Genomic DNA, 22,567 nt, shown 5'->3' with positions numbered 1-22,567 from the left:
CAGTAGATATATTTCAAAGCGTGAACAAGCTAAGTGACGGATAATTAATTGGGAATAATTAACTGCATATATATATGGGTTTAATGCGTTTAAAATTTTAGGAAATGCAATACTAACACTGGATACTGTGTTCAAAATAAAGGACTAATTTATATATAGAAGTCAAGGATACTACCAAACTTCATCATTACGTACGTAATATATGTGTGTGTGCGCGCGCGCACCGCATGTATGTATATCTGCCATATCACCCACCCTAATGCATATCTATATATCATTATTAATTTGGAAACACAAAAATTAGTAAGATACATAAAACCAATAAAGCAAAGGTGCCATATAAAAAGCAGGACATCAATTCTTAGATATACATACAAGATCCACACCCCCTATATACGCCTCATATATAACTGAAATTACTCCCAACAAAACAAACACCAGTATATATATATATAACGACAAAACGATTGAGATAAGACAATACACTATGTCGACGCATTTCACTGCTTCACAACTAAAGTAACACCGACTAGTATAAGATTTAGTTTGTAGTTCAAACTGAATTACAGATTAAATCTCATATTAAGGATCAGTAATATGATTAATTGGCCTGTTAGACTGAGAGACAAGTCGAGGCTGATGGTGTATCATGAATGCTTCCCACATATGAGTTCCTCTCGAAGCCTCCAACATTTGCACTTGCACCAGTGCCTCCTGATTCATCTGGCTTTGTGTTTGCAGGTGAAGAAGAGCTCTGAACATTATTATTGCTTCTGCGATTTGCTCTGCGTTGAACCGCTCCTTCTTCAGCCCAGGAGCTTCTTGAGCCGAACCGGAACGCCTCTAGGGCCGAGTTGGCTGGCGCTTGCGAGCCATAACGAGCCACTGGGCTCATGTGGTGATGAAGCCCCGGATGAAAAGGAGGCGACGCTGTGAAGGGAAGACCAGCCATGGTTGAATAATAAGGGCAAAAGTGAGGACCAAAGCGTCCAAAAGTGCCCATATCAAGCTCTTTGTCAATTTTGCTGAGTACACGCTCACGCCTGTGAGCATTTTGGTGTCCGCCCAGAGCTTGAGAGCTATGGAACTTCTTGCTGCAAAACTTGCAACAGAATTTTCGCTGCTGATTATTATTACTGGCCTCCGCTCTTTCTGCTATCTTTTCGTTGTTACAATCCTCGGATGGTTTTGATGATGAAGAGGGTTCGCCCACCATCAGCTTCAGAGTCAGTAGCCCCTCTGATGAGTTGGCCTCCATGGAAGGTGGCTCTGATGATTCCTCACTCATCTTGCGCTTAATGAGCTTCCTGTGCTCAGAATCGCCGAGGATACTCTATCTGACATCGTTGTGGTTAATATTTCTCAGAAGAGAAAGAGAAGGTACTTGGGTATGGGTTATGAAGGAGGAGGGGGTATTTATTAAGAGACTGAACAACATTGCATATTTCCATGGAAGGAAATGTATATATCTGTGTTGGACCAAGTGGAACGCATATATGCTTTACATAGTAAGGTGTTTAAGGAGAGTTCGCGGGGTCTTTGACATAAGGATTAAGGAAAATGCTTGGGAAACACTTCATAATATGTAGATAATGTTGTCTACACACATTACATAAGCACCTTAGAATTTTTGTTCATGTATTTAATTGATATAATTTTTTGTTTTTTTTTTTGGGGAGGGGGTGGGTGTGTTTAGACTCTATGTTTCCTTATAGTCTGATTAATTACCGGGAATGTATTTTTCAATTCATCGTGTAATTTTTTTTTCAAAAAATTAAAAACAGCACACTAGTGTTGTTTCAATTTTGGATTAAATATCATTTTTGCTAGTACTTTAAAGTTAATCTAGAATAAAGAATTACTACTTACTACTACTCGGTTCTTAATATAAAAGCTAATTTGACTTGTATTTTGATCTTAAATATAAGATCCCAATCTATTTTGGTTTTATATTTATTTATTTATTTTAATTTATATTTATCTTAAACATAAGATAGTTCTTGTCCAGATAGTAGTTTTAACTAACACACTTGATTAGTAAAATATTTTAAGAAATACAATACTTATTTATTAAAAATAACTAAATTATTTTTTTTTTAATCTACTCAAATTATTCTACTAGCTTTTATATTACTCCTAAAGATGAGAGGTAGTACTTATTTATTTAATTATAATATTCTTGCAAACATGACCAACACCGTTCGTTCATGCAACTATCGACCGCATATGCTTCATTATCGTTCTTTGAGAAAATTAGTTATGTTTTACGTATACTGCAGTAATAAATTTTTAAAAAAAAAGGACAGATTATTATCTATAACTAGGAAATAAATTATGCTATAAGAGAAAACTAATTATTGGCTGCCGAATATGAAATCAAATCATTAAATTGTCACGTATAAGTTCAAAGGCTAGGCGTCAAATCAAGCTCTGGAGTTTCAGTACGGCGGGAGGAATGGAGCTGCGAATTTTGAGAACATCTTATTACAAAACTTGCAACGAAAGCTTGAGATGCTAACTTCTGCAGGTTTGGAAGGTCTTCAAGGGCTGATTAAGAGCTTCCTGGAGTTTTCGTCGTCTTCGATCTGATCTCTCCCTTATATATATTTTTTGGATGTGAAAACTGAGATTTTTTGGACTGAAGTGAAAACTCAGCTGAATAATGTGAACTGATGATGATTTAGGGTTTTAATTGAAGTGATTCATGGCCTTGAGGCGAATTCTTATGCGCACTTTATCAATTTAGTTCCTCTTGACTAATTAATTATAGACTGGAGATTGAAGGTCAGGCTATGATGAATTTATAATCATGCTGTAAGAAATTAAAAAGTAAATTTTTTATGCCTGAGCCTGTGATGATACGATTTTTTTTTTTCACCTGAGTGATTATACAGATAGTAAAATAAATACTTTATTTTAACTTTAACATATTAGTTAAATACATTAGAAATTTTGAGCATAAAAATTTTATTTATAAAAATATAACTGTCACAGTTTTTTTATATTTCCGTATATAATATTATGAATATTTTTTATATGACTTTGTTCGGCCTGAAAATATTTTCCATCCGATGACAATGAATCAATTAACATTAGCTTCCATTTTAAGGCCGCCACACGAGTGTTGACTGCTGACTATTGACCGTACGGTTATTTTGCAATAGTTATTGATATAACGGAAACTTAATTATTTATTATTATTGTTTGTTTTGCCGACGAATGGTACAGATTATTGGAACTGAAAAGGAACGCGGTTATGATTGTGGTTTATAATTTTTTGGATGAAACACACCTAGTTAGCAAGGACTCATCATCTATATTTTATATCTCAAAAGAGATAAGTTTAAAGACATAGAAGCTTACTATTACTTAAAAACTACAAAAAACGGGAAAAAACAAAAACACTTCCTTATTTATTTTAAAATACAACCATAGAAAATCTTACTATCACCCTAATAGCAAATGGGCGTCATGATACATACAATCTTGACTAGGTCAAAATATACATAATCTTGTGCATTTTAATATTTTATCCCCAGAATTGCCATCAATGATAAACATGTCAGAACATCTCACTTCTTCACCATTTTGACTGCCAATTATACATAAATTTAGTGGTTTGCTTGGTTCAAAAAGTATTTAATTTAAATCATAGTCTAATGAATTTGATGATTTTATGAATCCACTTGACATAATAATTCTATACATAGACATAATTTTGAATTTTCTCGAGCCATAAGAGAAGAAAACTTCTTATACGTTTTTAAAGGGGGTGTATTGTTTATCTATCCTAATGAGCTGTTTCCCGAATCGTTGTAATTAATGTTCAATCCCAAAGAGAGGGGAGAGATCAGAGAGTGGGTTTAAATTTAGTGGCATGTTTGGTTCAATTCCATAGATGCATCTTGCTAATTCAGACATTCAGCTGACAAAATAAAATAGTACTATCTCCAATATTTAATATAAGACTTCGTTTGACTTTTATTTTGGTCTTAAATATAAGACCCCAATATATTGTCTCTCATATCTATTCATTTTTTCCCAAGATGATCTTTCTAATAATAATTGTTCTAGCCAATACACTTAATTAACAATGATATTTTAGGAAATACTATAACTATTTATTATAAATAACTAACCTAACTTATTTCCTGAATCTACCCAGATTAATCAACTAGTTCTTATATTTAGGATCAGAAGTAGTACAAGTTAATCTGATTACAACGAATCAAATAATCCTCATTACATAACTTTGATTGCGTAATCTGGATTCAAATTTACATGAATCAACGTACACACATCTATAATTATTATGCCATTACATTTTTTATCCCTAGCATTACGTTCCCTGTGGTTCTTTGAACCAAACGGGCACTAGGGAGAAATAAAAATTGACCCCTCTAAGGTCTACCTACAGCGTAGGAAGTACGGATATGACACAAATAAGCGCAAGGCACCACGTTAATATAATTCTTAGGTGTCCTAATAAATTCTCTCTGCTGTAGAGACAGGGCGCAAGAAAACCACAATGACCGTAATGTTATCTTTGCTACCTCGTTCCACTGCCTCGGTAGCCAATCTCTTTGAGCACATTCCTGGCTCTTTCACTGTATCTTTGATTATGCTTATAACTTCTTTATTGCTCATCACATCCCACAGTCCATCACTCGCCATCACCTGATCACAATCTTTTCATTACTACCTTTCCACAATATTCATATCACAGTATTGCTAGAAACAAGACATTTCATGACACTCCTTACCAAATATTCATCGTCTGAGGATAGAGTAGTTTCAGTTATCTCCGGTTCTGCAGTTACAGCCGGCTTCAGATCGTCATCCCCAATGGAACGTGTAACCTGTGAACAAGAGAGTTAACTTCACTTGCAAGCAACTGATCATGAATGTATCAGAACTCGTGATTCACAAATTGCTGGTTGGAAGTTTGAACAACATGCCTGGAGTGCAGGAAGGCCAACCCTCCAGGTATCAACTTGCCAGCGAACTTGCCCTCCATTACGAATAACACGCTCTCTCTCTTCAGGACAGCTTGCAACATGATCCTAATTAGATAAGACCTGATTAGCGAGAAGGGTGGTATTTAAAGGAATGAAATAAAGGAATAGAGCTGCTTTTAACTCACTTTGCTTAGAGCAATGGGAGAACCAGCGCGGCATAAGATTGTCCTGCAATCACCACTGTTAGCAACAAAAAGCTTGTTTCTGACTACAAGAGTGACAACCGCTGTACAGCCAGGATGCCAGTCCTTCTGGGTGACTCTTCTGGATTTACGACAGGAATCAAGCTCTTCTCTGAAGGCATAATCTGTTTTAAGGAATGCCTCAACGAGTGTGGTAGCTGGACTGCATATTTGAACATGCTAAGGCAATCTATCCCTCAATATACAGGAACATAACTTAGAAGGGGGAAAAAATAGAAGGGGGAGAATCTCAAGTGAAACGTACCTTCCTATAGAACCTAAAGCTTGCAGGAATCCTGGCAAGGCTTGAGCAGAAAACTCAGCAGCTGCTGCACCTGCATGGGGTGCCAATTTATTCATTAAGATCAGCTTGAAATTGCTTTGTTCAAAATTTTCGGGGTACTTTGATATTTCAGTTCTCTCAAGTTAACTTCAATAGGGATGCCGAAGCCAGGAGTTCAGGCAGTCTCGCATTAATTAAAGTGAATGGGCTAGATGCTCTTGTAATAATAATATCCTAAAACAATGCGGATACTGATACTAAAACACTAGCGAATACCTCTATGGCCGTCAAAGATGCCAAAAGCATGTACGTCCTTTTCATTGCACATGCTGGGAAGAATGAAATGTGTGTCCTCCATGGTCTCCCTTCTCGCACAGGTAGCATAAGATCCCCAAGAAAGTGTTGGACAGTGAGCCAAAGGCTCATCAAAAGCCCTATGCCAGGTTCTCAATTTAGAATCAGTTCCACTGGAGGATCTCTTTGAGAGAAGTTCTCCCAGGGTAGACCAATTAATGCTCTCTTGATAAGCCTGAAGGTGATTATTGCTCCCGTCTACAACCTGATTGTCACGCAACTTACAAGGTCTGAGGTGTCCATCGTCACCGTCCCTTCTGTGCTCAATGATGGAATCAAGCTCCTTAACTATATAATCAAAGGAAGGTCTATTTTCAGGTTTTGCATCCCAGCATCTCTGTATTAATGCTAATAATCTTGAAGGTACACCCGACTCCTGAGCAGCAAGGACTGGCCTTAATCCATCAGAAACAACAGCTGCTGTTAGTTGCTGCTCTGTATAGTTCATCTCGAGTACTGTGTGAGCCTGCCAGCGCCATATAAAAATAATAATTAAACAAATTGTGATAGCACGCATGTCAATAACTCAAAATAAAATATTTAGATAAGGAATGCTTCCAATATGCAGAACAAACAATTCCGACATGATAACTAGCAATCCCAGCAGAAGTTTTAGTTTCTAACACAAAATGACAAAAGCCCATCTTAGAAAAGGACACAATTCCGCTTTATGCTCTTGTAACTTAAAGGTTGAACGTTTCAAACGAAAATAATATCATGATAAAGGCAATATATAATTCATATGGCAAGCTCTAGCAGGTTTTACTTTCTAACCGATCCTTTTGTAAAATAAGCATCACTTGATCATGTACGGAAGTGACCCTTCCTCTATGATTTCTTACCCCAAATAGACCATATGCATTACCCCATCCAAGAATCATTCAAACCTCACAGATAACAACTTTCATTGAGTTATAAGAATATAGACTATATCCAGATTTGTTTAAGGGTGAATTTTTTCGGGATATATTTTTAAAAATATACGTAATGAAAATACTTACTGACAAGTTGACATAATCTTTTTTCACAAAACAGAAACCCCAACTAGTCTTATCAGTGACCCAAAGTTCCCTTAAGAATGATGACAAGGAAATACACCAAAATTCTAGAAAACAAAAATAGGGCAACGCTCATCTTCACACATTAAAAAAAAAAAAAAGGAAAAGAAAAGAAAAGATGCAAAGATAATGTGAGCATGTCATATAACATACAGAACGTGACATGATATTGCAAGCATAACAAAGTACCCATGTAAGAAATAGGCTGACCTGTGCTTCTGCACGAAGATCAGTATATGGTACAACACCTGTAAGGAGTTCGCTGCAACAAATACAACAGACGTCTTATGCAAAGCGGAAACTTGATTAGAAAACAAAAACTATACATATATGCTTATTAATTATGAGTTATGACCAAATAGAACCGCTCAAGCATCAACTTATTTGGTATCATGACCAGCTTATGTGGCAAAGTGAGATGTCAGAATTAATACTTTAAGCAAACTGCCATCTAGCATTCATAAGCAATCTTGCATTCAAATTTGATTTCCTGAAAAGTTATGTTCTACTCTGTATCTTTATGTAAATGCACTGGTTGAAGAAAGTAAAAAGATGTGCTAGGAAGCCAAACCTTATTCCAGACAGAGGGGGGTTTGGATAAACATATTTTAAATCTAAAATGCATTTGTAAGACTTGAAAACCAAACCACGCAATTTATCAAGCCTTAATAGCTAACCACAACTAGTGAAATTATGTTACCACCACATTTCTAAAATAGTAGATGATGAAAAGCATCAGATATAACCTGGCAACTGCCTTGAATTCACTTAGCTTTCCTGAAAAACAAACAAAATGGAATGATAGAAGTGATATTGTCTCTTACTTGATTGTCACCCCAAAACTGTAGACATCTGATTTTTCTGTGTGCAGCTCCTTCTTTAATATTTCAGGAGCCATGTAAATTAGAGTTCCAACCATATTTTTTTTATGAAAACCACCAGTCGGCTTGCCAGAAGACTTCCAATTTTCAAGAGAAACTCTCTTAAGGTCATTCTTGTATTCTGCCAAACCAAAATCTGTGAGGTGTGGATAAAGATTTTCGTCAAGCTGCATCACAGAGACAAAATGGTTAGTTGGCTAATGCATAATTACTGCATAATTCTGTCAAATATTAAAACAACACCAAACAACTTAATGATCAAAAGATAGGGAGAAATTTACAAGAATATTTGCTGGTTTCACATCTCTATGTAGTATCCCAAGGTTATGAAGATACTGCAAAGCTTTAGCTGCAAGATAAGTGATGGGAAGGAAAAGAACTGTCAGACTAGTTATTCTTGTACAATTTCCTTGCATGAATACAGTTTTCAAACTACAATGGTTGGATAACAGTTTGATGCAAACGATCCCCTGTCTACATTTGAAAGTATTTTCCAAAATTATTTAACTTTTTCAATTCCTTTATTTGCCCATTTCGTGAATATAATTAAATATATTTAATTGAGTTTTATAAAGGAAGCTACAATGCCAATTAACCAATCAAATTTGCAAATAGATTTATATGCTAGTTATCAAATTTTGGGCTGAAACGTCAAAAGTGAACACCTATTAGGCAATCGCCTTTTCAAGAAAACACATACGACATTAATAGCTACTGTAGAAAAGTAAATGCAAAGAACTTACAAAACTATTTCTAATCGTTCTATTTAAACTTCTGTTTGTAGTCCAAAAAGTCCAAGAAATTTAGTGTCTTGCTATTTGGTAAAAGAACTGATGAGGTAGATCATAAGATAAAACCTTCCAACCCATATGCTGATCCGTTAAACAACTAATTGAGATAAGGATGATTTATTGAAAGTAATTTCTAAACAGAACAAAATCTTAACTATACCTAACTGAATTATTATCATAAGTGCGTAACTGACACTCGGGGTCCATTCTTCCAAGTGTAACTTTTGTGCAAGGTTGAGAGATTCATAGAATTTGAAGAAAAAGAGGTAATTGGGCGGCTTTGCATGAGCAGCAATTAGCGTTGCTATCGCCGGGTGATCTAACTTGCTGCATTATTTAAGAACAAAGAAAACTGTGAGGTGAAAGCTGCATGCCTAATAAATATGATTGGAGATAACAAAATCTTTTAGATGAGGGTAAAGGTCATAACACGCTCCAAACATGCAAAGACCCCAATAGGATTATACAAACAGAAGATGCTGCGTGAGAGAGAGACCATAACAGCTGTAATTCTTTGTGGAACTTGTTGATATCTTCCGTAGTTGACAGGATAGGTTTCTTGACAGCAACCTTGTTCCCATCTAAAGTCCCTTCGTACACAAGACTCTCCGCCCCTATGATTGCCATTATAAGCAAAGTTACAACTTATTTTCAATAGAGAAACACAAGCACGGGCTGAATTAAAATGAGCGGCAGATCAAACATCCAAACATGCCTCATGTCATCACTCTCATGACAGAAATGTAAAGTCGCAACTCTTTAAAGAAAAACTACAACTGACATTTGGCTCAAACAAAGAAGAGCTAAACGGTTCAATGATCCAAAAGCGAAAGTAATCAATAGGAATGTTCATGAAAAGATACGCCCTTCTACAGTATCTCTCTCTCAAGCCAGTCCTAATTCTTTCTCAAAAACAAGAAAAAGTCAGAACTTGGGAAATGACAGAAGCTTAAAACTGCAGAGGCTTTACCTCTGGCAATTGGAGCTAAAAGAGAATAAGAGGAAGGAGGAACATGGAGAGGAATAGAAGTGCTGGAACAGCAGCCCCTAATGCACGTGTTGGGCACCATAATCTCCAAACCCATCTCTTTCAGAGCTTCTTCTCGGGGCTGCAGGTAGAAGATGAGGAGGTGGCGGAAGAAGAAACAGAGAATTTAAAGTTGGGTGAGAGGCCTGGCAGAGGAAGAATACAAATAGAAAGAGACAACGGAAAACGGAAGAGAGGGGTCCGTTGTTGTATTATGTTTTTGGTGATGGAAATTTCGTGTTGCAATTGTTTGTGGCCTCTGTTTGGCCGCCTCATGCCTTCTCTCCCTCTCCTCCTCCCCATTCGCCCAGCAACAACTTGTCCAGAAACCAACAAAAGCAGACTTTGCTCGTCATTAAAACTTGAGATACTCATATGATAAGTGCTCGTATCAATAGCTTTCTATACATCTCGAGCTCATTTAGTAAAAAACTAAGGATTTTTTTTTGCCAAAAAAAAACTGAGGATTAAAACTAAGGATTGAAACACTTAATTTAAATGCGGGTATAATAGAATAACAATACAGCCGATATTTTTATAATTTGTGAATAAAAATGTTGTTATTATTAAAATATATAAATAGGATTTATTCTCATTTTTTGTAATAAAAAAATCCACCATTCACACGAGTTGTTAACAAGATGAAACGCAATAAATTACCTCAAAATCAAATAGTAGAGTGCGGGTGGCTTTTTCTCCTTCGGCACTATTACGTGACCATGAATGTGATTAAAAGGCAAAAAAAAAAAAAAACTGCAATAAAATCTCAAAAGAAAATATAACAACTAAAAATTTTCAATAATAAAAATGACAAATTTTTTAATTTGTTATTGAGTTTTTTTTTGTAGTTATTTTCTGGAGAGAATTATAATCAGATTCTCAGGAAATGATAAAATTACCTTAAAGTCTGTTAACAAGTTAGGCTGATCATTTGTTATTAAGACTTTTTATATATATTTTTTTTTGAAACCTCGTGATAATTCTCCCTATTTTCTTTGGTTGGGAACTCATCATGATTCTCCCAAAAAAATAATAATGAGGTGGAAATTATCGTGAGGGTTGACGTCATCCGAAAGCTGCCAGTCTCAATGGGAGATTTTTAAGGAAACTGGATTGTTTTTTTTAACGATGAAATATGAATATAATATTTTAACAGGCGAATCATTTTTTCTGTTACTAATATAAATATGAAATATAATTTTCCGTCTCCACATTGTGAACTGGAGATGACTTAATTGTCAAATTCTTCAGGCCCAAAAAAACTGAATCTACTAATCTTTCAGTCATGACTTAACTAGCCCAGTATCAACGTGGGTTATAAAAGCAATTATGAAGCCCATCAAAGCCCAATCTACAAGTACAAGGACCACTTTGATAATGCAAGCCGACATAATCAGATTTTGGGCCTATGAAAGACCCTCGGCCTTTCTGTCTTACGAAGAAAACACAAAACCGCCTTAGCAGCCAAGTTCGGAAGTTGCGAAACCGGTATTCTAGGTTCCATTTGCCGTGGAGAAGAACTGGGCGGCGACAATGAAGCTCCCTAGCTTCTCTGTTTTTTTGCTATTGCTTGGTGCTTTCCTTATTCTCTGTGGGTTTTCTGAATTTGTTTATTGCACCAGAGGGGACGAGTTCATTGGGATGAAATTGGGAGGGATTCACAATATAGAGGGCACTCATAACAGCGTTGAGATCGACAGCCTTGCTCGTTTCGCAATTGAAGAGCACAACAAGAAAGAGGTATTGTCTTTGATTTTATCTATTGCGATTCTTTCTCCCGAATGATCGAATCATGAGTTTTGATGCGTTAGCTTTTCGATTTCGCGGTTCTCTAACTATTGACCCAGGTCGAGGGATTCCCGTTTGCGTTTTCTTCTTTGTTCGGTAATCTTGTTTATTTTGTAATTGTTAATTGAAAGTTATCCCTTTAGGTTTCTTCTCTTTCACCAAACAAACCTCCCCCCCCAAAAAAAAAAAAAAAAAATTCCTCTTCTCCCTGTTTCGTTTTGAAATATATGAATTATATTGAGATATTAGAAGTAGCATCATTTTTTCTTGTTCGTAAGCTGAAAGAGAGAGGAGAAATAAAGATTTTTTTTAGTGCTTTTCCTAAATACCGATTGATATACTCCCTTCTTCATTCGTATCCAATGAAATCGGCGGGTGGTCGTGTCATAGCTTGCCAACTTAACCCTCCCCCTCCCAGATTATTAAATTAATTGTTCAGCTGCAATCATGATTTTTATTTATCTGAAATCAGAATTCACTTCTTGAGTTTACGCGGGTGTTGGAAGCCAAAGAACAGGTGGTAGCTGGTAAGTTATACCACCTTACGATGGAAGCAAGTGATGCGGGAAAAAGGAAAATATACGAAGCCAAAATCTGGGTGAAGCCCTGGATGAACTTCAAGCAGTTGGAGGAATTCAAGTATGCTCAAGACATCTCTCCCTTTACAACTTCAGACCTTGGTGTTAAAAAAGGTAACTAGCTGATTCTGATTTCTATATCTCTTTTCCTGGCAGTAAATGTAGGTATTATGCCATGTTTGTTCCCTGTGAGTTATAGCTAGTGGGGGTTCCGGAAAATTTTCACAATATAATTGAAATTGTGTTTTAAAAGTTAAAAATTAAATGCCAAGCATGCTCCTTTTTTATTTAGTGTTTGTGTGTGTTTTTATAAATATGAGAGGTATTATGTTTCTCAAAGTTGGTAGCCCTTTTAAGATGGACACAGATTAGGATGGCATGATGTGCCAATACATGACCCTGATGTCAATGATGCGCCTAGTTATGCTGTTAAGTTTATTGCCCAGAAGTCCAATTCTGTCTCCTTACCAGCTTCTTGAGATTGTTCTGGCTAAGGCCAAGGTTGGGTCTCCTACTGGTCTAATTCTGTTGATCACATTCTTCCTCTATTTAAGTGCGCTGTCTCCCTTCTTCCGATCATTACTTGCCTGCATTGTCCTTCATTTGTATCTACTGTTTTTTGGTCGTTGCTAATCTCTTCCTTATCCCCATGCGTTGGCTTGATGCAGGTCGCTAAAGATGATGTCAAATTTAGCTTGCTTCTGAACGTTAGGAGGGGAGTTAGGGAAGAGACGTATAAGCAGCTGGGGGGAGGAAGGTTCTATTTGAGCCAGATGCGGCAAGATCAGTCCTGAATTGATTAGGATTTAAATTGGCTTTTGTGTGGAATGTTGCTTCTTTAGTCTTCCCCGAGCATGAAAACTGTCTTTTATTATTAAAAAATAAAATAAAACTGTCAATGTATATAGACATTACAAAGTACCCTCATGTAACGTTCTCCATATGTAAATATATACTTAGTTTTGACTCCAAGCTTTCCCGTGATTTTTATCAATGTGCCATTTTATGACATACAGGAATCCAGCCGATATTGGCCATTAGTCCTTCATGCTGCCACCCCACATCTGAACAAGCCACAAAACAATGTTGGTCGCTGCTGCACTGGAATTCAACTCTATTGTTTCATTTCATGTTTTGCAACTTTTCAACATTTTATATCGGTGCAAAATTTAGAAGGAGACAAATGGAAACCAATATAAAGGATGTCCCTGCATCCTGATACTGACTTATAATGATAGTGCTGGAAAGCAGCAAGGGTAGCCAAATTCACAGGGTTATATCTCGGCGGGCACGCGTTTATACAAGTGAGAGGGTAGCCTGGGGGTGGCCACGGCCTGTAGTGAGGTCCTCATGTAGGTCACCAACCCGGGGTTCTCTGACATGTCAATCTCCTCCGGCCTCATTCCTTCCGGTGGGGTCCAACAGAAATGGTGAAGTAGGTGACCCAACATGGAGGTCACCAGGTTGATTCCGAGCTGTGCTCCCGGGCACACCCGACGACCCGCTCCAAAAGGCAACAGCCTGAAGTCATGGCCCTTCATGTCCACGTCCTCCTCAAGGAACCTCTCGGGTCGGAACTCCAATGGGTCCTTCCAGACGGCCGGATCACGAGCTATGGCCCACACATTAACGTGCACGTTGGACCCTTTGGGGATGTCATAGCCTCCAATCTTGACGTTGGCATTGGCTCTGTGTGGGAGCATGAGCGGAGTTGGAGGGTGCAGCCGAAGGGCCTCCTTGGCGACACACTGCAGGTAAGGAAGGCCAGAGAAGTCGGGCTCGGACATGACCCGTTCAAACCCGATAACCCGGTCCAACTCCTCCTGCGCCTTCTGCTGCACCCTGGGGTTTTTAATCACCTCAGCCATGGCCCACTCCACCGATATCGCGGTCGTGTCCATTCCTGCAGTGATCATGTCCTATACAGAATAAAGAATAAAGAGGTTATGACTAAAATCCATATCGTTTTTTTCAGTGGGGCAAAAAAATGAACAAACCAAGCTTCAAATCAAAGTAATAAAGAAAGAGAAAGAAGAGATACCCAGAGAAGACCGATGATGGTGTCTTCGCTAAGGTCATATTTGTCCTGCAAAGTGAGGAGGGCGTCAACGAAGTGTTGCTTGGCGCCGCCAGAGAGCTTACGAGCCTGAGTGTGCTCTTCCATGATGGCTCTGGTGAGTCTGTCCCTGCGAGCGCCGTGCTTGGCAAAAGCCTCTTCTTCGAGAGGGAACATCCAGCGGAGCCAGGGGATGTGCTCGGCCATGGCGAGAGAAGCTCCCAGCTTGAGGCCATTGGCCACGATGGCCTTGAACTCCACTCCTTGTTCGTCCATCACCCCCTCTGAGTTCACAAATCTCTTTCCAAACGCCAGCCTTGTTATGTTGTTGAATGCCACTGCTCCCAGGTACTTTCTTCACCATCACGCTTTTCCCTTCATTTTCTGCACCGCCAATTTCCCATCTCCATTCATTTTTACATTTACAGTGAACAAGCCGAAGCTTGTGAAAAAAGCGTGAACTAGAAATAAATCTTTTTCATCCAAATCAAACTTCTTTTTCGTGAAAGACGCTGACTTTTCACCAAAGAGTGCAGTAGGTTTAACGTGATAAACAAGTACAGCAACTTATCACCTGAAAAATAATAAATAAGTCTAGCAACAAGGTCCAGCCAACTCAGTTGGCCCCCCCAAAAAAAAAAAAAATCCCCACCAATCCTGCCAACCCTCTTAATTTTTCTCCGGTAATAATTGTTAAATTGTTTTGGTGGCCATCTTAGACGGTGGGAGTACAGCCACACCCAAATAAGTAAATTAATGGCCTCTCAATTTGTTCAGATTATTCTAACATACAAAACTTTAAGAAAGAAGAAGATAGAAATTAATGCATCGGCTAGCAGAGACAGATGATAGGAGTTTTGGGACGTTAGTTTTCCAGAACATTGTATATAACTGCCTCTTTTTTTAATAACCATCATTTGATGTGTCTGAGTAGCTTAATTCAATGTTTGATTTTGATGGGTGGGCTGCTCTTTTATTCATCACAGGCTCCCTTCCTTGAATGAAAAGGAAGACTACCTAAAAAGTATGAACTAAACATAGAAGAGCATTTACGAAAACAAGATAAGGACTCTTAATATGGAGCAAAAGGACAAAAAAGAAAGGTACACCATCCAATATGTTCAACAGTTTAAGGATTGCACGTTTCCTTCCGGGCGATGAGTCATCGCTACAGATGAAGCATCAATATCGCCTAAAATACTTGGAAAAAAAATCAAGTCGGCTACTCGCTATTGACTTGTCTTTGTTTGGACAGGGCATCTGAACTTTCGGTTCATATGCATCAAAATATACACAATATTTAACGACAAAAAGTTTAGATTTATATGCCCTTTCCTCTTCATATCAGATTATTAGACCTGGATAAATGAAAATATGATGACATCATGGGTATGATTTACTTAAAAACCATAGAATCATGTATGAAATTTATACCCCTATCGTTTTTTATTATTTCAACAGTCCTGTATTTATAATTTATCACCATAAAGAAATAAAGAATTTCACTTTAATTTCTTTCCCTTTTAAGGTGAGAAAAGGCTAATTTCTTCCTCGGTCATGTCTCTTCTGGGCATTGGATAAAATTCAATAGATAGAGTTTTGCAAATCATAACTTGCGAGCAACTCAACAGAGGTGTTATTGTATACATATATTGATGTCGATTTTATGCCCTCGATCTGATTGATAAAAGCCATTATTATACCAAATTTATGTATTACTGCGTCTATAGATGAACGTTGATTGATATCTGGAATCTAATCGGCAAACCAAACATTTATGAAGTTACAGTGTAAACTATCCCTGCTTCTCCATTAGTGTTTACTAGAGAGGAGAGAGCAAAACAAAACGCAACGGAAGAATTTAGAATTTTGAAGGTGAAGAAGGAGAATTTAGAAACATAACGAGGGGGAAAAGGCACTCAGATCACATGTGGAATAACAAAAATTTGAAAGAAACGCAAGAATTAGCGAGTGAAGAGGGCGACGAACAGAGAAAGAATGAAGTAAAGGGGCAAGACAAAAAGCAAACATACCAGGATTTGTGGAGTCCCTGTATATGGACTCAACCATTGCGGTGACCTCGTCTTCTCGAATCGGTCTCAAGGCTTCGAGGCGCTTGGGAGAGAAAAGCTCGAGCGTGCAGACCTTTCTGACCTTCACGTAGTGAGGCCCGTAATCAGCCCATATGAGATCCTTCCCGTCTCTGCTAAACTTGGCCGCCGATCGGCTCCTGTGCCTGTCCGCCAATTGCTGATCGTGCTCCTTCAGCACCTCTCTGGCCAGCTCCGAGTTGGAAACGATGACGTTCAGGGTGGAGCCGAACCACACCGATATGATGGGACCATAGGATTGAGCCCACTCGGCGAAGCAGCGGAACCTGACGGGCTTGATGTCGTAGAGGTTGCCGACGACTGGCCAGGGGCGTGGGCCCGGAGGCAGCCTGAAGCGCAGGCGCTGATACAGCTGGTAGCAGAGGAAAAGGCCGAGGATTGAGATGGATATGAGAAGTAACGCCATTGAAGAAGAAGAAGAAGAGAGGAAACTAAAGTTGAGAACAGAGGTAAGGGGTCAGCGAGAGGTTGATATATACGATGACAGGGGAGGGAGTTGGTGAACTGAATTATGGATTATTGTGTGTATAAAAATAGGGAAGGCTTGTTTTGAGAATTGAGTGAAATGAATGACGTGAGGACGAGGGAGGGAAGGTGAGTGAGGATGAGTTACTGAGTTGGGGGACTCACAGAAATCGGAATCCCAAACTGTGGGTGCCAGGAACCCGCCTGTGTTTTTATCATTTGAATGTAAATTAATTATTGTTGTTGTTTATCATCCTTTGTTCAATTTAAAAAACTCCGTCATAATTATAAAAGATCAAACTTGCAACCTCAACAAAAAAAAAAAGTGCCTAGATTTAGGGTTCCTTTTTTTTTTTGGACCGGATACTGTTTGGTATTAATATTATAAATACACGAGGGTCGCGTATAAAGAAATGATGGTCTATATATAGATATATATAAAAGAAATTATGTTTGATGGAAGATAATAGATGGAGGGTGAGAATAAAGAAAGGAGGGGCATAGTGGAGCGGTTGGTGAGGGAGAAGTGTGGGGACATTTGATTTGAGGAGCACCGCAGGGGCGTGGATTGTGGATGAGTGAAGAAAGAAAGAATCAAGGGTTGGTGATGATGTGGACCCCTTTCGTTCAATTTTACTCTTGTTTTTTTATTTAAAAGTGATACATAAATGGGTTCTTATTTTATACTCACCGCCACCATAAGCTCCATGCGGATTGTCTTGATTGGTTTGAATTTAAATTTTTTATGTATCACTTTTAAATAAGGAAAAGTGTATTACTGATCATTAATTTTATTTAAAAAGATAATTAGGTGCTTTAATTTTATAAATTGAATTGTTTGTCATTTATTAATATTATTATTCTCAAGTGATGATATTTTACTCTAATTATTCTTATTTTAAAAACTTAAATTTAGCCAAAAATGTATATCTAGTCATTTCAGCATTTTTTAATGAAACTAAATGTATTGGAATTACATGAATCAAAATACACTTTATTAAATTAATTGGTAGTAAAACTTTATATAAGTTAAAAGACTAAAATAAACTGTTATTATTCAATTTATTTATTTTTTAAAAATATAGTTATAGTCATAAGATCATTGTTCTTTCAGATCCTGCAACTATTAAAATACAAAAAAAAATGATTTAAAGCATACAACTATTAAAATAAAATAAAATTTAAAGTATGCAGATTAAAATTGATATGAAACATCTAAATCAATTCGTTGCTCTGAATTCATCACTGATAATTTATGCTCATAGCATAATATATGATTCTTACATAAATTTAATTGGCCTTCAAACTAAGTTAGGGTTGGGGCGACCAGCATGAATATGCCAGCAGGATGTTGAGTCCAAAAAAAAAAAAATGCCAGCAGGATGATGAACCTTGTGACAGCACATCCCCCCCCAAAAAAAATGAAAATAATAATTATTTTATCCTGTGTGATTAATCACATGCATTGTTGAATTTTCAGCAATATAAGTTCCTTTTGTCGAAATTTCAAGTGAGTTGCACCGATTTTTTTTTATTACTAAAATATGATTGCTTAAACTTAACAACAATAGCATATCGTTAAACCGTTTGGCGAAAGAAATTATAGATAATGACAAATTAAATAACGGACTAACAATATGGTCGGTGAGATGGTGAGGGTTGAACGCCAAAGGGCAGGACATTTAAACGATGTTGCAATTATTATTATTTCGGCCCAGAAAAAAGTAACGCTGTAATTAAACGGTGCAAATGCATTGTGTTGGCGGCAAAATTCTGTTTCGAGAGCCGCGGAAATTACATTTAACTGAAAAGATGCCATCTATCATACAAATTTTTATCAGGACACAGTAAAAAATTTTATGGAGTATTTGGCTTTAATTTGTGACAACTTTAGTCCCCATGTTCCATGAATTATATAATTTTATTTTTAATAATATAGGGACTAAAATTGTAATTTTTCGGGTCAAAACATTATTATTTTTTTAAAGCCCCTCTTTCTTTGAATGGATTTTTTTACCTGAATTTCTTTGGATGGTTCAGACCGTGCGTGTGTACTGTGTAACTGCATCCGGGGATTGAGTGAATTTGTGATTGAACGGGATGGTGTGTGTTTAACGTCAGTGACCAAACTCCTAACATCCTAACACACTAACACTTCATTGCGTGTAGTAGATGTTCGGGTCTTAGTCGCACCTAGGAGTCATGTAGCATGTGATGGGAAATTAATAAGGTTGGCTTTTTGGAGATTTGTTCTTTTATTGGAAACAACACAAATTATTATTGAACGCTAAATGTAAATATATCATTTGATATGAATTTGTAATGAAGAATTAACCCCTTACACTACGAGCAACACTAGTATTGATGAAGAAAAAAAAGAATAAAAAAGAAAAAAGAGGTACTATAACTAATTAGGATCAGGTCCAGCAAAATGTGTTAGTCTATCATAGCACACATGAGTGGAAAGGATATTATATAAAAATTAAAATGTATTTATTATAAATAATTAATTTTAATACTCTTTTTTCAACATCACATGACAAGAAATTTTTGCTCTTACTCATAATTTCTCATATTTCAATATTGATGTTATCTTTAAATCTTGTTCTTTTAATGTTAATTATGTTAAGGTATGAATGTTTAAGTGTTTGTGACCAGTAAGTACTTTCATTACGATCATTTTAATTCTGCCAAAATAAGAATGTTAAGTGTTTGTAACTTGTAAGTATTTTTATTATGAACGTCATTTTGTCTTTAGTTGAGAAAAACTAGTTTTAATAATTTTATTAATAATCATAAATTAATTAACTGGAGGGTAATGACCTTTTAAGGAAAAAAAATCCAAATAATATACTAGTGAGTTAATAATTGTTCTCTACATTTTACTGTATTTCCGACTCCTCATCAGAAATAGGAGCTTGTTATTACCCATAAAAAAAAGGAGTCTCTCAAGGCCCATGATTAAAGGTGAAAACAGGCTAGTCGACCTATCAGGGACCTATAACTTGGCCTATTTGAAGGCCTGTTTAACTAAACAGGTCAGGTTTAGACTTTTTAAAAAACCTATTAGGCCGGCATTTATAATTATAATATATAAAAAAATTAGTTAATAGTATATTAATGTGCTCTTTTAATTTATTTTTTAATTTTAGTATATAGTTAATAGCTTAATCCTTTCTTAGATTTTGAAGTTTAGTTGACAAGTGAAGATAAAAATATAATTTAAAATAATAATATCAATAAATAATGTGATCTTTAAATCTTAAAAATATAAATAAAATAGGAGAAAAAAATTTTTGTTCTAAGAATGATAAATTAATTAACTTATGTATTATATTAATTAAAGTATGATACCCTCTTTATTCATTGTAAAATTAATAGTTTTTTCTCTTTATTTTTTTGTTTTAATTTTAATTTTTTTTGGTGTACTTGAACGTAGTATTGTTCTAAATTTTAACATACAAGTACAACTAGTTTTTAATAACATCCTTGCAAATTATAATTAAGATTTAAAATAATACTTATAATACTAAAATTTAAATAAAAGATAAGAATAAAAATTAATTATTATATACATTTTTTTAATCTTAGCTTTTTTAAAAAAATATAATTATAATTTGATTTTTTTAAAAATATAGGCTTTTTAACAGGTTTCAGGTTAAGTTTAGACTGAAAAATAAGCTTGGAACAAGTCACAAGCTAAACTCAAACCAATAGACTCCAAAACAAACCTGACCTGTTAAAAATAAGACCTGATCTGACTTTACCTGGTTTCACTCATACCCGTAATTGATGATAAGGCGCGCGCTTGTGTTGACTTTGATGGTATATAATGGAATGTGCGCGTAAGGCTGTGAGACCTTTTAAACAAGGGGAGGGTTCATGGTTGGGCAGTAGTGGTGGGGTGATGGGTGAGTGTTTAAGGGGCCCACGGGGAGTTGGTGGCAACCGGGGGCGGGGTTGGTAAGACCCTGAAAATTTTCACATAGAAGCCTTTTAAAATTATTTAAAAAACCATTTTTTTAATATAAAATTTGCAGCATGTTGTTGGGAAAACCTTAAATTAATTATAAAAATGTTAAATTTCTTTTCAATTTATTTTGATGAGCTGTTTGGGTTCCAAGGAGCTTATATTCTTTTCCTAATGCATATTCGTGTTCAGCTTTTTATGTTTAATTTAGCTAAAATTATTTTTTAAAATCTTAAATCTACTGGTCTTTATTTAATTACTGCAGTAGTTTGTTTATGGCTCGTTTAATGAGGCACTGATTTCACTTACTAAAATGTACCCTGGCCTTCACAGAACGTGCTTTACTTTTGGTTTTAGTTTATTATTTTTTAACTTGAAGATTTATAACTCATAATTACAAGGTCACTGGCCCACTCACGACCTTCTCATTCAACGGCCCATATAATCAACTCTTCGATTTAATTAAACACGTACATATTTCTCATTTTATATGCTTAGAAGTAAAATAATTATTAATAATATATATAAAGGGTGTTTGGATATAAACTAAATCATAGTTTTAAAAATATATTTACGACATACAAAATAAATATGTGAAGAAAATTGATTCGTTTTTTAAAAAAATACTTCTGAAAAGTACTTTTTGGTACTTCCAAACACCAATATAGTCACGTACAACCTGTTTTTGATAAAATTAAATAAAGCCTTATTCGTCACGTGTCAAATGATCTATTGACATATTCTATATTCCCTTTAGGAGGCCCGGTTTATGCGAACCCCTCGGTTTTGGGATAAAACTTTGCACGAACAACTCGCATTTAGCACTTTCATAGTGGTACATTCTCTCTTTAATATGATGCCTATTTGGATAGATTAAAGAATTTAAAATAGTTATAGTTATCATTTTATGTAAACTAATTTCTCACTCCTACAAATTGATATAAATATATATATATATATATATATATATAAAATCTAATGGTACATGTTGGTAGTTTAAAGAGATTGTGCAACGTATACCAAGTTATTAAGAAAATCTTTTAATTTTTTCATATTAGTTAACTGAGTTTATATTGAGAACTAGAGAGAGTAGTATTTAGACATGCGAGACCATGATTGTTAAATTACCTCAATAAATTCAAAAAAAGCAAATTACAATTAATAACGTCTCATATATGAGAAAACTGCCCTTAACAAAAGGCCCAAAATAAGAATGACTCGTGCACAAGGCAATGTTCATGGGCCAGCCAGGGATAAAAATTCCCCGCAGCCGATTTTTGTCTTGTTTTTGTTTTTGGGTCCATTTCACTAATACTCAAACAAAATGACAAGCTGACTGTTTTGGGCCTAAAATATTTTCCATTAACAGAAACGAAGCCCAAGCTCCAAAACCCAAAACCCATTATTATTATTTTTTTAAAACAATAGTTGAGTTGAATGGTAAAATTAATAGAAAACATTAAATTAAAAGAGCTATCCTCTTACCCTGACTTAATTAAACGGCAGGCCTTTGGTTGTGATCAATGTAAACTCCAATATCGCACTCTTTTGAATTCAAAAAATGAAAACTATAGACATCCACGGTGTTTGCAATATTTATAATTTAATAATATTGAGGCATATTTCACCCTCCATATGTTTATTTATGAAATTTTGACTTTTTTTCTTTTATACTGAGTATGTGGCAAGAAAGTTAGAAAAAGAAATCATGTACTCCTCCTGTCCTTAATATAAGATCTAATTATTGAGTTAGTTTTTGTCCTAAATATAAAATCCATTTCTCATATTTAACAATTTTCTCTAAATTACCTCTATAGATACTCCTTCAACCATAATCAAGTAAAAGAGGGAGAGGAGGTATTAAAAAAGGTGATTATGGTATTTTAGGAAAAATGTGTCACATTTTTTATAATTAACTAATTTACCTAACTTTTTAATCTAATCAAATTAGTTAAACGGGTCTTATATTAAGGATTGGAGAAGTATATGTTGAAGCAAAGTGGAC

The 22,567-nt window shown here is 35.9% G+C and overlaps 3 protein-coding genes and 1 pseudogene across 3 annotated transcripts; 1 reads left to right on the top strand and 3 right to left on the bottom strand.

The window, feature by feature from the left end:
* Positions 1–613: 613 nt before the first annotated feature.
* LOC114725109 (zinc finger protein 6-like) lies at positions 614–1,288 on the bottom strand. Its single transcript, XM_028911569.1, has one exon. It carries the CDS (start codon positions 1,286–1,288, stop codon positions 614–616), a length of 675 nt encoding a protein of 224 aa, XP_028767402.1.
* Positions 1,289–4,338: 3,050 nt separating this feature from the next.
* On the bottom strand, positions 4,339–9,896 carry LOC114725102 (protein kinase and PP2C-like domain-containing protein). Its single transcript, XM_028911565.1, has 12 exons — positions 9,538–9,896; positions 9,064–9,181; positions 8,728–8,894; positions 8,058–8,125; positions 7,720–7,943; positions 7,106–7,157; positions 5,760–6,303; positions 5,466–5,535; positions 5,144–5,363; positions 4,959–5,063; positions 4,764–4,859; positions 4,339–4,677 (listed from the first exon to the last, which is right to left on the bottom strand). The coding sequence occupies exons 1-12, from the start codon at positions 9,650–9,652 to the stop codon at positions 4,483–4,485; spliced, it is 1,974 nt and encodes a 657-aa protein (XP_028767398.1). The 5' UTR covers positions 9,653–9,896; the 3' UTR covers positions 4,339–4,482.
* A 1,143-nt stretch (positions 9,897–11,039) lies between these two features.
* Positions 11,040–12,929, top strand: LOC114725107 (cysteine proteinase inhibitor 12-like; annotated as a pseudogene).
* A 128-nt stretch (positions 12,930–13,057) lies between these two features.
* On the bottom strand, positions 13,058–16,754 carry LOC114725104 (cytochrome P450 98A2-like). The gene is given in 4 exon segments (XM_028911566.1): positions 13,058–13,879; positions 14,002–14,373; positions 14,375–14,400; positions 16,050–16,754. Coding segments are annotated over 4 exon segments (1,527 nt in total). The 5' UTR covers positions 16,534–16,754; the 3' UTR covers positions 13,058–13,234.
* Between the last annotated feature and the right edge of the window lie 5,813 nt (positions 16,755–22,567).

This window comes from Neltuma alba, unplaced genomic scaffold, assembly GCF_004799145.2.
Source record: "Neltuma alba isolate B1F8T4 unplaced genomic scaffold, ASM479914v2 tig00012226_pilon, whole genome shotgun sequence".
NCBI classification, from domain to species: Eukaryota; Viridiplantae; Streptophyta; class Magnoliopsida; order Fabales; family Fabaceae; genus Neltuma; species Neltuma alba.
This window is presented reverse-complemented; position numbering and strand designations above follow the sequence as displayed.

Coding starts and splice junctions, on each gene's coding strand:
- LOC114725102 (XM_028911565.1), bottom strand. CDS start 9,652: ATGGGTTTGGAGATTATGGTGCCCAACACGTGCATTAGGGGCTGCTGT. Junction 9,182..9,537: donor TTTAGCTCCAATTGCCAGAG/GTAAAGCCTCTG, acceptor TGGCAATCATAG/GGGCGGAGAGTCTTGTGTAC. Junction 5,536..5,759: donor CATCTTTGACGGCCATAGAG/GTATTCGCTAGT, acceptor CACCCCATGCAG/GTGCAGCAGCTGCTGAGTTT.
- LOC114725109 (XM_028911569.1), bottom strand. CDS start 1,288: ATGAGTGAGGAATCATCAGAGCCACCTTCCATGGAGGCCAACTCATCA.